Raw genomic sequence first — 12,030 nt, 5'->3', positions numbered from 1 at the left:
AGGAGGGGGTTTATGGGAAGGTTCAGCGGGAGGAAAGAAATATAATTATAATCTCAACAAATTAAAGAAGTAGTTAAAATAAGCTTGGGATCTGTGATGGTGGAGCATGCTGCGTGCTCAGCAGGTGGAAGCAGGAGGAAGGCAAATTCAAGGGCAACTACTGACACGCGCCTCTCCCTTCTCCTCCCGTTAGAAGCTTACACTCCCTAATCCTTTTGTTTCTCACTCAAACTGAAGTTATCAGAAATTGTTAAGAAGTCACAGTAGAACCTTTGAGACAGATTTTGATTATTTCCTGCCACTGAGCACATTGAATAATACAAATGAGACCCTCACAAAGGAACCAGCTAGAAAGTAGTAATGGGCCTAATAGAGACTATTACAAAGGAATATCAGGAGGCTTCTGTTTCCCAGTCACACTTTGGCCATCGAATTGACAAGAGAAATTTAAATGTAAGCATCTTGGCCAGGAGGCAAATGGTGCATATGGGAGTCAGGGAACTTGGAGTCTCATTTCAGTTCTGCCATTATCAAGCTAATTAAAATTCTTTGCATTTTGCCTCAAATTGTTCCATCTGAGCCAGGCTGGAGGGTGGAACTGGTGTGAGTTCTCTCTGGCAGACAGGAAACCAATGGGTCTCAACACTGGCTGCACGTTAACATGTCCTGAAGACATCAGTCATCCCGATGCTCTGGCCCAGGTTAACCAACTCGTGGTTAAACCACACTCTGCAGGTGGATGTGGAGGTTACTCCAGTGTGGAAGCCAAGTGTGAGACCGCTGGCTTTGGGGATTAAAGGGCGGGGTGTGTATTGACTGAGGAGAGCACAGCCCCGGGCATGCTCTGTCGGTGGATCAGCTAAGTGGAGGTGGAGCGGCATGGTCTGCAGAATCTGTTAGGCCCACCAGGCCGGACCCAACACTGGGATGAAGATACGGTAGAGCATCAGGTTTCCTAGGCTCATGCTGAACCCTGCTCAGAAGCGCTGCACGTTTGTTCCCCCTTGTTATTTTTTTTTTTTTATAGCTTTCTAAAATTCAGATATGGCCAAAATAATTAGATGTCATTTTCGGAGTTGTGAGTGGAAAGTCATTAGTAACTTGACCTCATCACTTGGCTGTGTTAGGATCCAATGTGCATATAACATGTTCATGTTTATTTCCTTGCCTTCACTTCTGAGAACTCTGGGTTCCATTCTTCTTTCTTCCACCTACTCAAACTGGACCTGTTTTTCCAGCACCAACTTACATCCACCTTCCTTCTTTTGGCTCTCATTAATCCTCTCGTTTCCAGAACTCCTACACAGCATTCCTGATCACTACCATAATTCAGTGCCATCTACAGTTTGTCGCTCCATACTTGTCCACTGGGGCTTCCTAAAGCTTGCTAATGCTAGCTTGAAATATATTGTCCCTTCCCAAAGCCCTGCACATTAAGATGTCCCATTAGTAGGGCATCACCTCGGTGACTTTACAGTTTATTTTCTTGGGACTATGAGCACTGGAGTTACAGTGTGGCTGCAGACACGGCTTTCCTTACGACTGAGGGAGTATTCCTGTGATTGCACATAGTCTGAGGCAGTCTATCTGCGTGAGTCTGTTGCAGCTCAAAGGGGGCGGGTCAAGGGCAACTTCGACAAGGGTTTAAGCAAGGGTGATTCACAGGACTTACTGACCTTGAATAGAAAGGGTCTTCCGGGCATGAAGCTACTCTTCACACACTACTATTCAGCTTTCTTACACGAAGCTCCCACTTACTGCTTTCCTTCTTTACACACAGTATGGATTAACAATTTGTAATATACAAAACCAATGCAATAAAAGTAAAAAGAGTATCCTAAGAAACAAAGCCTCATTTACTATTGCTGTTAACCCCAGTGGCTGTAAACATCTAATATCATATTGCTATACATCATTCTGTTTACTTCTGATTTCTGTACTGTCTAGACCAGGGACGGACTGAGTATAGCACTGGCCTGAGCAGGCTTTTGAGTTGCACTCTCCTAACCTACTGTGCCCTTTGTCACTGGCCTTCCAGCCTGACCTTTCTAAAGGGAACTGGGGCTACCTGCATTAGAGGTGAGACGGCTTTACATTTGTAGGAAGCAGAACTATCTTATTCTTTGGATCACTCTAGTGCTGTTTCCTGGTGTGGTCACAGAGGTCCGTGTCTGCCTGTGGTTTCTGTTCATCTGCACAGAAAGCAGCTGTGGGTTCACACTGGGCCCCTGCATCTTGAGCTCTTTCTTTAACATCGTTCTTGTTGCTAGGGCTTGATGTTTCCTCTTCCTTTGTGTGCACTTATGTGTTTGTGTGTACATGGCGATCACGCATGTATGTGTGTGCATGCAGGTGAAGGCCAGAGGTCAACTTCAGGTGTTGTTCCTTTGGGACACTATGCATGTTATTTGAGACAGGATCTCTTGCTGGTCTGGAATTCTCCAATTTGGATAGGCTGGCTGGTGAACCCCATGGCTTCTCCTGCTTTTTTTGCTTTGGTCTCTCCAGTGCTGGGATTACCCATCTACATAAGATGGTCTTAAACAAACAAAACATGGGCTCTATGTATTGAGGTCAGATCCTAATGGGTGCCACACTGCACCATCTCTCAAGTCCTCCTGTTTTTAACACAGCACACAGTATGCAGGCCAGGAAGGGGAGCTTCACACTTGTAGTGGTTCTTCTGTCCTCCAGAGTGCTGGATTACAGGCATTCGCCAAAGTTTGACATTTAGAAAAAGCCTCTTCTTAAACGTCTGGCTTCAGTGGAATACAAGTGGAGGAAACACTTACGCACATCAGGCAAAGTCTGTGAGAGAGGCCCCAGCAGGCTCTCTGCCTTGGGATGAAGACTTTCACTTTCAAAAATAGCGTCTTCAATTGTCGCTGGACGATAGCCTTGGCACATGACTCAGCTGCATACCAAATACATGATTCTTAACTGCGTCGAGTGCTTCATTATCTGTGTGTCACTATATAAATACTGATCTAACTCTTGCTTAATGCTTTTATCATAACTATCTTAACAAATAACTCCATGGTTTTGCCACCAGTCTTCCCCATCAGAGCCCGACATCCAGTGTGCTGTGGTACAGCAGTCTATTCGTTAACACTGCTTAGGGAATGGCGGGGGATTCTTTACCAGTTTTCCTTTTTCTCCATCTGTTCATTTTTATCTTGATTAATGTAATGATTCGGGTTTTGATTTGGAACATGTCATCTTTAAAAAAACTGCTAAAAGCCAAGTGTGGCTAATTTGTCTAACAAGACTATATTGCAAGCTGTGTGTGCTGGTGTACACTTGCAACCCCAGCTTTAGAAAGGCAAAGGCAGGAGGAATTAAGGCCTTTCTGTATCATAAAGCAAGGTAAAGACCAGCATGGGCCTGTCTCACACAACCAAAAAGAAAAAGGAAAAAACAAAACCAAAACCAAAACCAGAACACAATACTACACAATCGGAAACTGTAATGATGATGGATAGCTTTTATTATAAAGTGTATTATTTCTTTCTTTATTTCTTGGGAGCTGGGTGCAATGGCACATGCCTTCTTCTTCTTTCCTTTTTCTTTCTTCTTCTTCCTCTGCGATTTACTTATCGTACTTCCTTAAGCACCATCCACCACTACTGTTTCTTCTCCTCCTCCTCCTCCTCCTTCTTCTATATTTACTTATTTATTATATATACAGTACTCTGTCTGAATGTATGCCCACATGCCAGAAGGGGGCAGCAAATAGAATTATAGATGGTTATGAGCCACCATGTTGTTGTGGGAATTGAATTCAGGACCTTTGGAAGAACAGTCAGTGCTCTTAACCTCTGAGCCATCTCTCCAGCCCCCAAATATCGAATATTTGTATTTAAAACCAATCTCAAAATTTGGGTGAGATCCAGAGCACATCTAATTTTGACTTTAGTGAACATGGGAATAGTTTGCATAAAGCTTCCAAGAGGGGAGGGTGTTCTATGTCTCTCCCATTCCCAGGCCCAGGGAACTCCCCTTGTCCCAGGACAGCCACTTTCGATACCCAGCTTCCCTCACCAATTCTATGTTCAGCTTTTTCCAGCCAGGAAATCATATCTCCTTCTCAGTTTCTGAGTCCACTTTTGTGAGCATCATTGGATCATTACTGACACCTCATCTCTAATCAAGCATGGGATAAGAAAGGTATAAAAATCTGTTGTCAGCCCCCTCTCAGTGTCATCATTTCTAGAATACAATTATTTCCTGATTAACTATATTACTAGTTTAAATCCCTAAAGAACAGTCTTGACAACAGGGGTGGGGGGTTTATTTTGAATTTTGTTTCCTGTGAAGTTTTTGACCAAATAGCCATGAGAATGAGATGCTGCTCGTCAGTCAGAAGTAGAGCTGCAGCTCAGTAGCAGATGAAGTCATAACTGTGCAGCTTCTATATCACTTAAAGGCTCCCATGGAGAGGAAAGTGCTGTGTGAAAGCAGAAATGACATTTTTGCAGATTTTTTTTTTGTAAAATCTACATAGTTCATAGGATATAGCTTTTCTAAGTTTTTTTGTGTGCTCATCTGCCATGCAGATTCAAACCTAACTTTCCCTGTACTTAAACTCACACAATTTTAACTTTTTGTAATAGCAATGCTACCACCTTCAAATGACATGAAATGTGTTGCAGGATATTTGATCCCATTGTGAACCTCAAAACTGTGAACTGTAAAACCTTGTTTCTTTGGTGTTGTTAAGCCCTATCACATATCTTTAATCCAAGAACTTTTTATTGTAAACTGGTGGTTATGGTGTGGTTCACCCAGCCCTAGCACACACCTCTAATCCAAGAGTTTTCTGTACACAGGATTTAATAAAGTTAATCCTAGGTCAGGAGGTGGAGAAACCAGCTGAGTAGGAGGGACTTTGAGTTGAGGGGTATTTAAGACAGTGTGGAGAAGAAGAAAGAGCTTTTTTAGCTTAATCTCTGGCCTTAGCTTTGGTTTCAGCTCCTCAACTCCCTGGCTTTTTTCGGCTTTTTTTTTTTTTTTTTTTTTTGAGCTAGTAAGCCTTTGGCCTTGGGTTTTTTGGCCTTTTCTTCTTGGGTTGTCAGTTGAACTAGTGAGTCTTTTAGGTTTTTCCATCTAGACCTGAGTTGAGTAGGATTAATATTATCTGAATAAACAGGAAGTGCAGAGCAAGCAGCTTCCAAAACTATAGAAATGACAGAGACTGCTGGCTGCCTGGACAGTCACCGAAATATCTCTCTAACATTGGAGCATCAGAAATGTATGAAATTTGAAACTTTCGGCAGCAAAATACAATTATTTTCAAATTATTTCAGGAGGATTACTGAATGTTACATAGCCTTTCTCTATACAACTGAAAGCAGAAGTGTGCCAAGAATCGGCCATTAAAAGCCAGATTCCACCAGCTCTCACGATATGGCAGTGGACGATGGCTTAGTGATGAGTGGCTATGTTTCTGAGAGCTGTGCTGCTGCTGAGGCCTGCTGAGTACAGGAGGACTCAGGCCCTCTGGAAGCTGGGCTGCAGACCCCAGAGAACACGTGGCACACTCTGGCTATAAGCTCACTCGGGAAATGCACTATCAAGTTATTTGAGGACTGCTACCTCCCAGGGGATTCACTCACCAGAAGCTCATACAAAGAAGAAGGAAGCTCAGTCACTTTTACCAAAAAACAAAACAAAACAAAACTTCAAAAGAATTAAAAGCAGGTACTCAGAGAAGTGCATGTGCATGGGTGCGTGGCCACAGGCTCATCAGAAAGGTGGAAACAGTCCTAGGATCGATCAGCACATTCATGGATGGATAGGTAAGTGGTGGCATAACATACAATGGGGCAATATTTGGCCCTTAAAAAGGATTAATACTGATACATACTATGAAATGGAAGAACCTCAAAAATAGTGAGAGTAGCCAGAAGCAAAAGTCATATATTACACACATATAAAATATGCAGAATAGATAGTTTCATAGAGACAACATGTAGATCGGTGGTTACAGGGTCCCAGGTGGAGGAGGAATTGGGAAGAAATTGCTTGAATGGACAAGATGTGTTCCTTTGTTATGATGGTGTCCTGTAGCTGCAAAACCCTGCAAATCACCAAGTATTACTGAACTTCAATATTTCTTTAGAAGGGGCCTCACTATGTAGCTCAAGCTGGCCTTGAACTCATAATTACCCTTCAGCATCATGAGTAGCTGGTACCACAGGTATGCACCTCTATCCCTAGTGAAGTGTTCACTGTATAACAGCAAAAGAGAACAGAAACAAGGAGCTGGAACCAGCCCTTGCAGTGGGGCCTCCCGCATGCCATATGGCTTACCTTGCAGACTATGGATGCCTTTGCTCCAAGCCGGGCAGCTTGGACACACTGGTTGGCACCTTTTCCTCCAAAGCCAATGAAAAACTTATGTCCGTGGATGGTTTCTCCAGTTTTTGGCAAGCGAGAAGTAAGACTATTATAATTGAAAGAGAAGAAAACAAAGCATGTTGGTAACTGCAATCCAGGAAAGGTTATCTATCAGAGCTCTGATGATGAGGCCACTGAGCAGCCTGAGTTCTGGGAAACAGGTGATGGAGTGTGCTGTGAACACTGAGGCCAGATGGGGCGGGGAGGGGAAAGAAACTGTGAGCTGCCAGGAAGACTGCCTTTCCTTACAGTTTGCATCATAACAGAACCTATGTCCTCCAGAGGATACCTCTCTTCTCCATAGCCACCAATGTAGCTACACTGCAAATGTCAGCTGGCGTCTGCATTGGGCTTATTCAGGGGCTAGTGCCCACCCACACCAGAGCTTATTCACAGTGGGACTCAGCAGGCCACAGGAAGTTTATGGGATTGTCTGGCACTTTGGTAAGAAGAACAGGAGGTGTGGCATGATTCTAGTGAGTGTCAAGATGGGACCTAAGGGGTAGATGAAGCAGCAATTTCTGCCACTAAAACCATCCTATTTGTTTACTTGAGGGTGGGGTGGGAGCAGATTTTGGCTCTCCATCCTGTCTACCATATCAGTTCATGCACCGTGTCAAAAGGAATATATATTTAAAACAATGGAGCCTTAGGTAGTAGGTTTAGGCTGTAACTTTTATTAGGAAACATACCAATCATATAAAAGTAGACCTCCCTATGCTAGTCACTTATCACTCAGATTCAGTTCTTATCAGCTCCTAATTGGCCTTGTTTCCACTGACATCTCAAGAAGCTAAGCACAACTTCCCCATAGCCAAGAAGCTAAGCATAATCTTCAAGGTAACCAAGAAGCTAAGCACCAGTCTTCACCATAATGTTCTGGCCAATGATGACAGTATTACCAGGGGCAAACATTACATGAGATTTGTTCCAGGTAAAGATTTTCATGACTTCAAAGACAAGGTTTGAAGAAACATTTTTGAAGGATGGAAAGAAAGGACTGGCTTCAAAATGGTAAGAGTTTCAAACATAGAGACCAGCAAAAGGAGACTGGCTTCCTGGCCACAAAAAAGGGGCCCAAGGATGGTGGGTGGGACCAAAGTGAATCAACTCTATATAGGAAAGAGAGGCCAAAAGTTAAATTCACAGTGGAAACCGGCTGAGATCCTATGCTGTTTTAAAAGATTATAGGTATGTATTCATTAATGGGCCATGATATATCTGAAATGAGTACCATATTATATTAGAATAGAGTAACAGAACAATGGCGATTCTTCCAGGTCATTAGGAGCTTGCTTTCAGTGTGATGACGTGAACTAACGCCAGAATGCAGTTATTTCAAGAAAGACCAGGATCAGCCTGTGAGCCTCTCTCTGTGCTTCTAAAACCGTCAATATATCAGACGACACTATTCCACTCCCCAGCACTGCACTGTCAAATATGGTTGAAATTCAAAAGAGACTCATCAATAATTTGAAAACATCCCACTCCTCCTCTTTTCAATGCTATTTTTATCGAGGATTCTACATGCATTTATAGTACTGATGAAAAAAATATACATCTAAAAGGTTCACTTCTGAAAAAGGTACTCAATCAAGAGAAAAATGGTTTTAATGTAATGTTATTATCCTGTCATTTAATTTAGCAATGACAGTGATGATGGGATTTTGATTTGCATCAGAAATCTTAAACATTTTAGGGTTCTGTTATGAGCAGCAGCGGTGAGTAATCCGTGTGACGGGGTAATGATGGGAATTCTTGGCTTACTGACTCTGCTCCCAACGACTCTCGTAAAGCCTTAAAAAGAAAAATATCTAACATGGCTAAAACTGGTAAAATAAGTTCATTAGCAACACTGTGACGTAGAGAAACTTTGGACTTCTACTGTATTTATACTTAGGTCCAGGTCACAAATCACTGCTTTAAATCTAGTGTCTTTTTCTTTTTTTTTTTTTTTTTTTTACTATGAGCTGTGGGAAATCATGAGAACTATACTGCCAGGTTATTATGGGATATATATATACAGAGTGGAGCAGTGAAACTACGGCAGTATGTATGTGCACTTGATGTGGGAACAGATATGGCTAGGATTTAGAGTCATTTCTTAAAATCACCTATGTCTATGCACCACGTGCATTCAGTGCCTGTGAAGGCCAGAAGAGGGCATCAGATCTCCCAGGACTGGAGTTACAGATAGTTGTGAGCTGTCATGTGGGTGCTGGGAATTGAACCCCCGTCCTCTGAAGGTAACAGTTGAGCCATCGCTCCAGCCTCTTAGAGTCATTTTAAAGAAACTATTAACACAAGCTGGCAGATATTAGCAAGTGTGGAATTAATTCAGCAATCACTGAAACTTTTATGTTTGGTGTTTTACTATTTTCTTCTTTTTCTTCTTCTTCTTCTCTCTCCATCTTCCCTCTGCCCTCACTGCTTTCTTTCTCCAGCTGTTTCATTTCCCTGTATGGGGACAGAGATCAAGTCTGCTGTGTTCTCCACTCTACCCAAAGTGTCTGCCACTCAACAGATGGTTAAGAGATTCTTGTTTTGTTTCTTTTTTATGTCTCCTCTGTATAGGATCCATTTTTTCTTCTGAATTGAGGATGTGAAGGTGCTGACTATGGGATGGATGAGGAATCTAGCAGCCATGGCTATACAACTGTATGACAGTAACAACTCCGTGTTTTGCCATATCTTGCCCACTACACTCCAAATTTTGGCAGGATTCTTTTCTTTCTCTTTCCCCATTCCTTCCCACCTTTTGGAGATAGCCTCACTTAGCCCAGGCTGACCTGGAACTCACTCTGTGACTGGGGCTAGCCTTGAACTCCTGAGCTTCCTGCCTCTATCTCCCAAGTGCTAGAATGACAGACATATGTATGCCTCTGTACCTGGCTTAGGATTTTTCTTTTCTCTCTCTCTTTAAAAAGATTTATTTTCACTTTAAAAATTTATGTGTGTATATGTTAGCACCCTTGAAGGCCAGAAAAGGGTGTCAGATCCTTCAGAGCTGGGGTTCCAGGTGGCTGTGAGCTGCCAGATATGGGTGCTGGGACAAACTTGGCCCCTCTGAAAGGGCAGCAAGAATTCTTAGCCCCTGAGCCATCTCTTCAACCCCCATAATTCTTCTTCTCTAAGCAAGAGTTGTAACTCTAGAACACACCATTACTTATTCATCCAGGCAATAATTCAAAAGGTGTTGATTCAGTGTTTTCTGATGTACTTCCTGTAGCACAGTATCATCTTGCTGACAAGGATGTAATTGAAAGGTGATACAAGTGATAGACGAGTGAAATTCATGTAACAGATGAAGGATCAAATGATCTCATTCATATCTTTTACAGAGGCTGGAGATGTCAGTGGTAGAGCCCTTGCCTAGTATATGTGAGTCCCCAACTTCAATCTCTAGCACTTAAAATAAAGCTCACCAAGTAAGTGTACAGGTGTGCATTGCTTAATGGCAAAAATACATTCTGGAAATTGAGTCATTTTTTTTGTATGTCAAATAGCATATACAAGATGGCTATGTCATTAGGAATATCTTATGAGACTATCATCTCACACACAGTCATGGTTGATAGCGACAGCATCACACAATATGTGATTGTTAAGGTTGCATACAAGAGGGCAACATACACAAAATGAGCTTATGCCAGGCACCCACAGAAATGGGTGGGGAACAAAAATTTCATGTTCTATTGGTTTCTGTTTTTAGTACAAGGCCTTACATGTACTAGGCAAATGTTCTGCCAGATTCATAGGCATTTTGAGCTCATTCTATAGTTCAGGTAGTCCTTGAATTTTCCTGGTTTTGCTGCTCAAGTAGCTGGGGCCATCGGCCTGTACCATTGGACCTGGCCTTCATGTTTGATATTGGATACTTATGGACCTAAGCATATATGATAAGAATCTATTACTGTATTATGGCATGCCACTTGTCACTATTTCAGATTCATTTGTCCTTCTGCCTTATTTTCTAGCTACCTGCTTTTTGTGGGCAGCAACTAGCTTCTTGCAGACACAGACTAGTGGAGCCTTGTCTAAAGCTGCATTATTTCCCCTTGAGAGTGTCTCCTTTCTTTGCTATGAGCCGTCAGGGCAGCCCATGGAGGTTAAAGGACTACCTGCAGGAGTCAGTTCCCTTTCCAACATGTGGGTCCTGAGGATTGAATTCATGAAGTCAGCATTGGCAGCAAGCATCTCAGCATTATGTCTGTATGTGCTCTTTCATCCATTCTCTGACTCCCTTGCTCCTGCCCTGGATGGGGAACTTGCAGGTGCTCAGGCAGGAAAACAAACCACATGGCAAGAGCTGAGAATGAAAACTCGGTTCAGACTGACCTCATCAACCTGGATCAGACTTGGAAAGTCTGACGCCAGGTGGTTCATTGCCAGCATATTTAAAACACAGCACAATTTGGGGAAAGGTTTCCAGGCAACGATCACTGTAACCTGGGTATGCAGTAAAGCTTAGTGTGACTTAGAGCAGCGGTTCTCAACCTTCCTAATGCTGTGACCCTTTAATATAGTTCCTCGTGTTGTGCTGACCCCAAACCATAAAATTATTTTGTTACTACTCCATAGCTGTACTTTTGCTAGTTATGAATAGTAATGAAATTATCTGATCTTTCTGATGGTTTTAGGTGATCCCTGTGAAAGGGTTAGTTAACCCCCAAAGGGTTCATGACCCACAGGCTGATAAATGCTGACTTAGAAACTGCTTTACAAAGTGCATGTGACTGTGAGGGTGGGTTCTACAGCTGAAAGACCTAGAGTCTAATGTGGCCTCTGACTGAGATGGCGCACAAGTCGGCAGGTCATAAAGTACTTGTGACAGCCTCCCCTACAATGATGGGCTCTATTAATTGGGAGCTATAGATAGCAGTCTAAGGAGGAAAGAGACTGGGGTAGATGATTTGGGGGAGTTCTGCGTCCACAGATAGCAAAGGGGTCACCAATTGTTAGCAAAATCCAATTCCTGCCTTCTGGGTGGAAAACATGTGTCTTCTCCTTTGAGACGAGGCCCCTATGTGTTTACCATTCCTGCTTCCCTAGTGCTCTGCGGGTACAAGGACCTTTGTGCCCCAACACTCCACTATAGTACTGAATAGAGCATGTGTTCTTAAGCCTTTGTGCTCTGTTACTGTTTAATCCAGGATAAGATAGTTTACTGCACACCTGAGTGTTTCTTAAAAAATAAGTTTAAAGAGAGCAGCGGAGAAATCGGAACATTACTTATAAACGGAAGTATTCCTAAATCATAATTCCTACTTTACTCTGAATTAGGCTTTCCTAACTCATCAGGGAGTTATGCCAAGTTTAAGAAAGTATCCACACGCAGCACAACCCTGGGGCACAGTAACTTAGGGGACACTGGACTTATATTGCTCGTAGTTTGATGATAAGGGTACAGGAGTCCATCATGTAGGGAGACATTGTGGCAGAAGTATGACAACAGATGCTCACATATGGAAGCACAGAAAGGGGGAACTACGGCACACAGCTGGCTTTCTCCTTTTCCCTGTTCACTCAGTCTAGGACCCCAGCCCATGGGATGGTGTAGCCTATATTCAGGGTGGGTCTACTTCCTTCAGTGATTCTTCCCTGGAAACACCCTCACAAATGCACCCAAAG

At 42.9% G+C, this 12,030-nt stretch overlaps 1 protein-coding gene and 1 non-coding gene across 4 annotated transcripts in view; one reads left to right on the top strand and one right to left on the bottom strand.

The window, feature by feature from the left end:
* Rbks (ribokinase) overlaps positions 1-12,030 on the bottom strand; it is an 88,932-nt gene that overhangs the window by 60,099 nt on the left and 16,803 nt on the right. For all 3 annotated transcript variants that reach the window (XM_060364772.1, XM_060364786.1, XM_021635445.2), the window contains exon 2: positions 6,313-6,445. In XM_060364772.1, coding sequence (XP_060220755.1) covers positions 6,313-6,445 — 133 coding nt within the window. The remainder of the gene's footprint in view (positions 1-6,312; positions 6,446-12,030) is intronic.
* On the top strand, positions 6,513-6,591 carry LOC132651469 (small Cajal body-specific RNA 18). Its single transcript, XR_009589117.1, has one exon. It is a non-coding gene; the product is annotated as a small Cajal body-specific RNA 18 (non-coding RNA).

Source organism: Meriones unguiculatus, chromosome 1 (assembly GCF_030254825.1).
Source record: "Meriones unguiculatus strain TT.TT164.6M chromosome 1, Bangor_MerUng_6.1, whole genome shotgun sequence".
In the NCBI taxonomy this organism is placed as follows: domain Eukaryota; kingdom Metazoa; phylum Chordata; class Mammalia; order Rodentia; family Muridae; genus Meriones; species Meriones unguiculatus.
The sequence above is the reverse complement of the archived record's forward strand: the minus strand, read 5'-3'. Positions and strand labels throughout refer to the sequence as shown.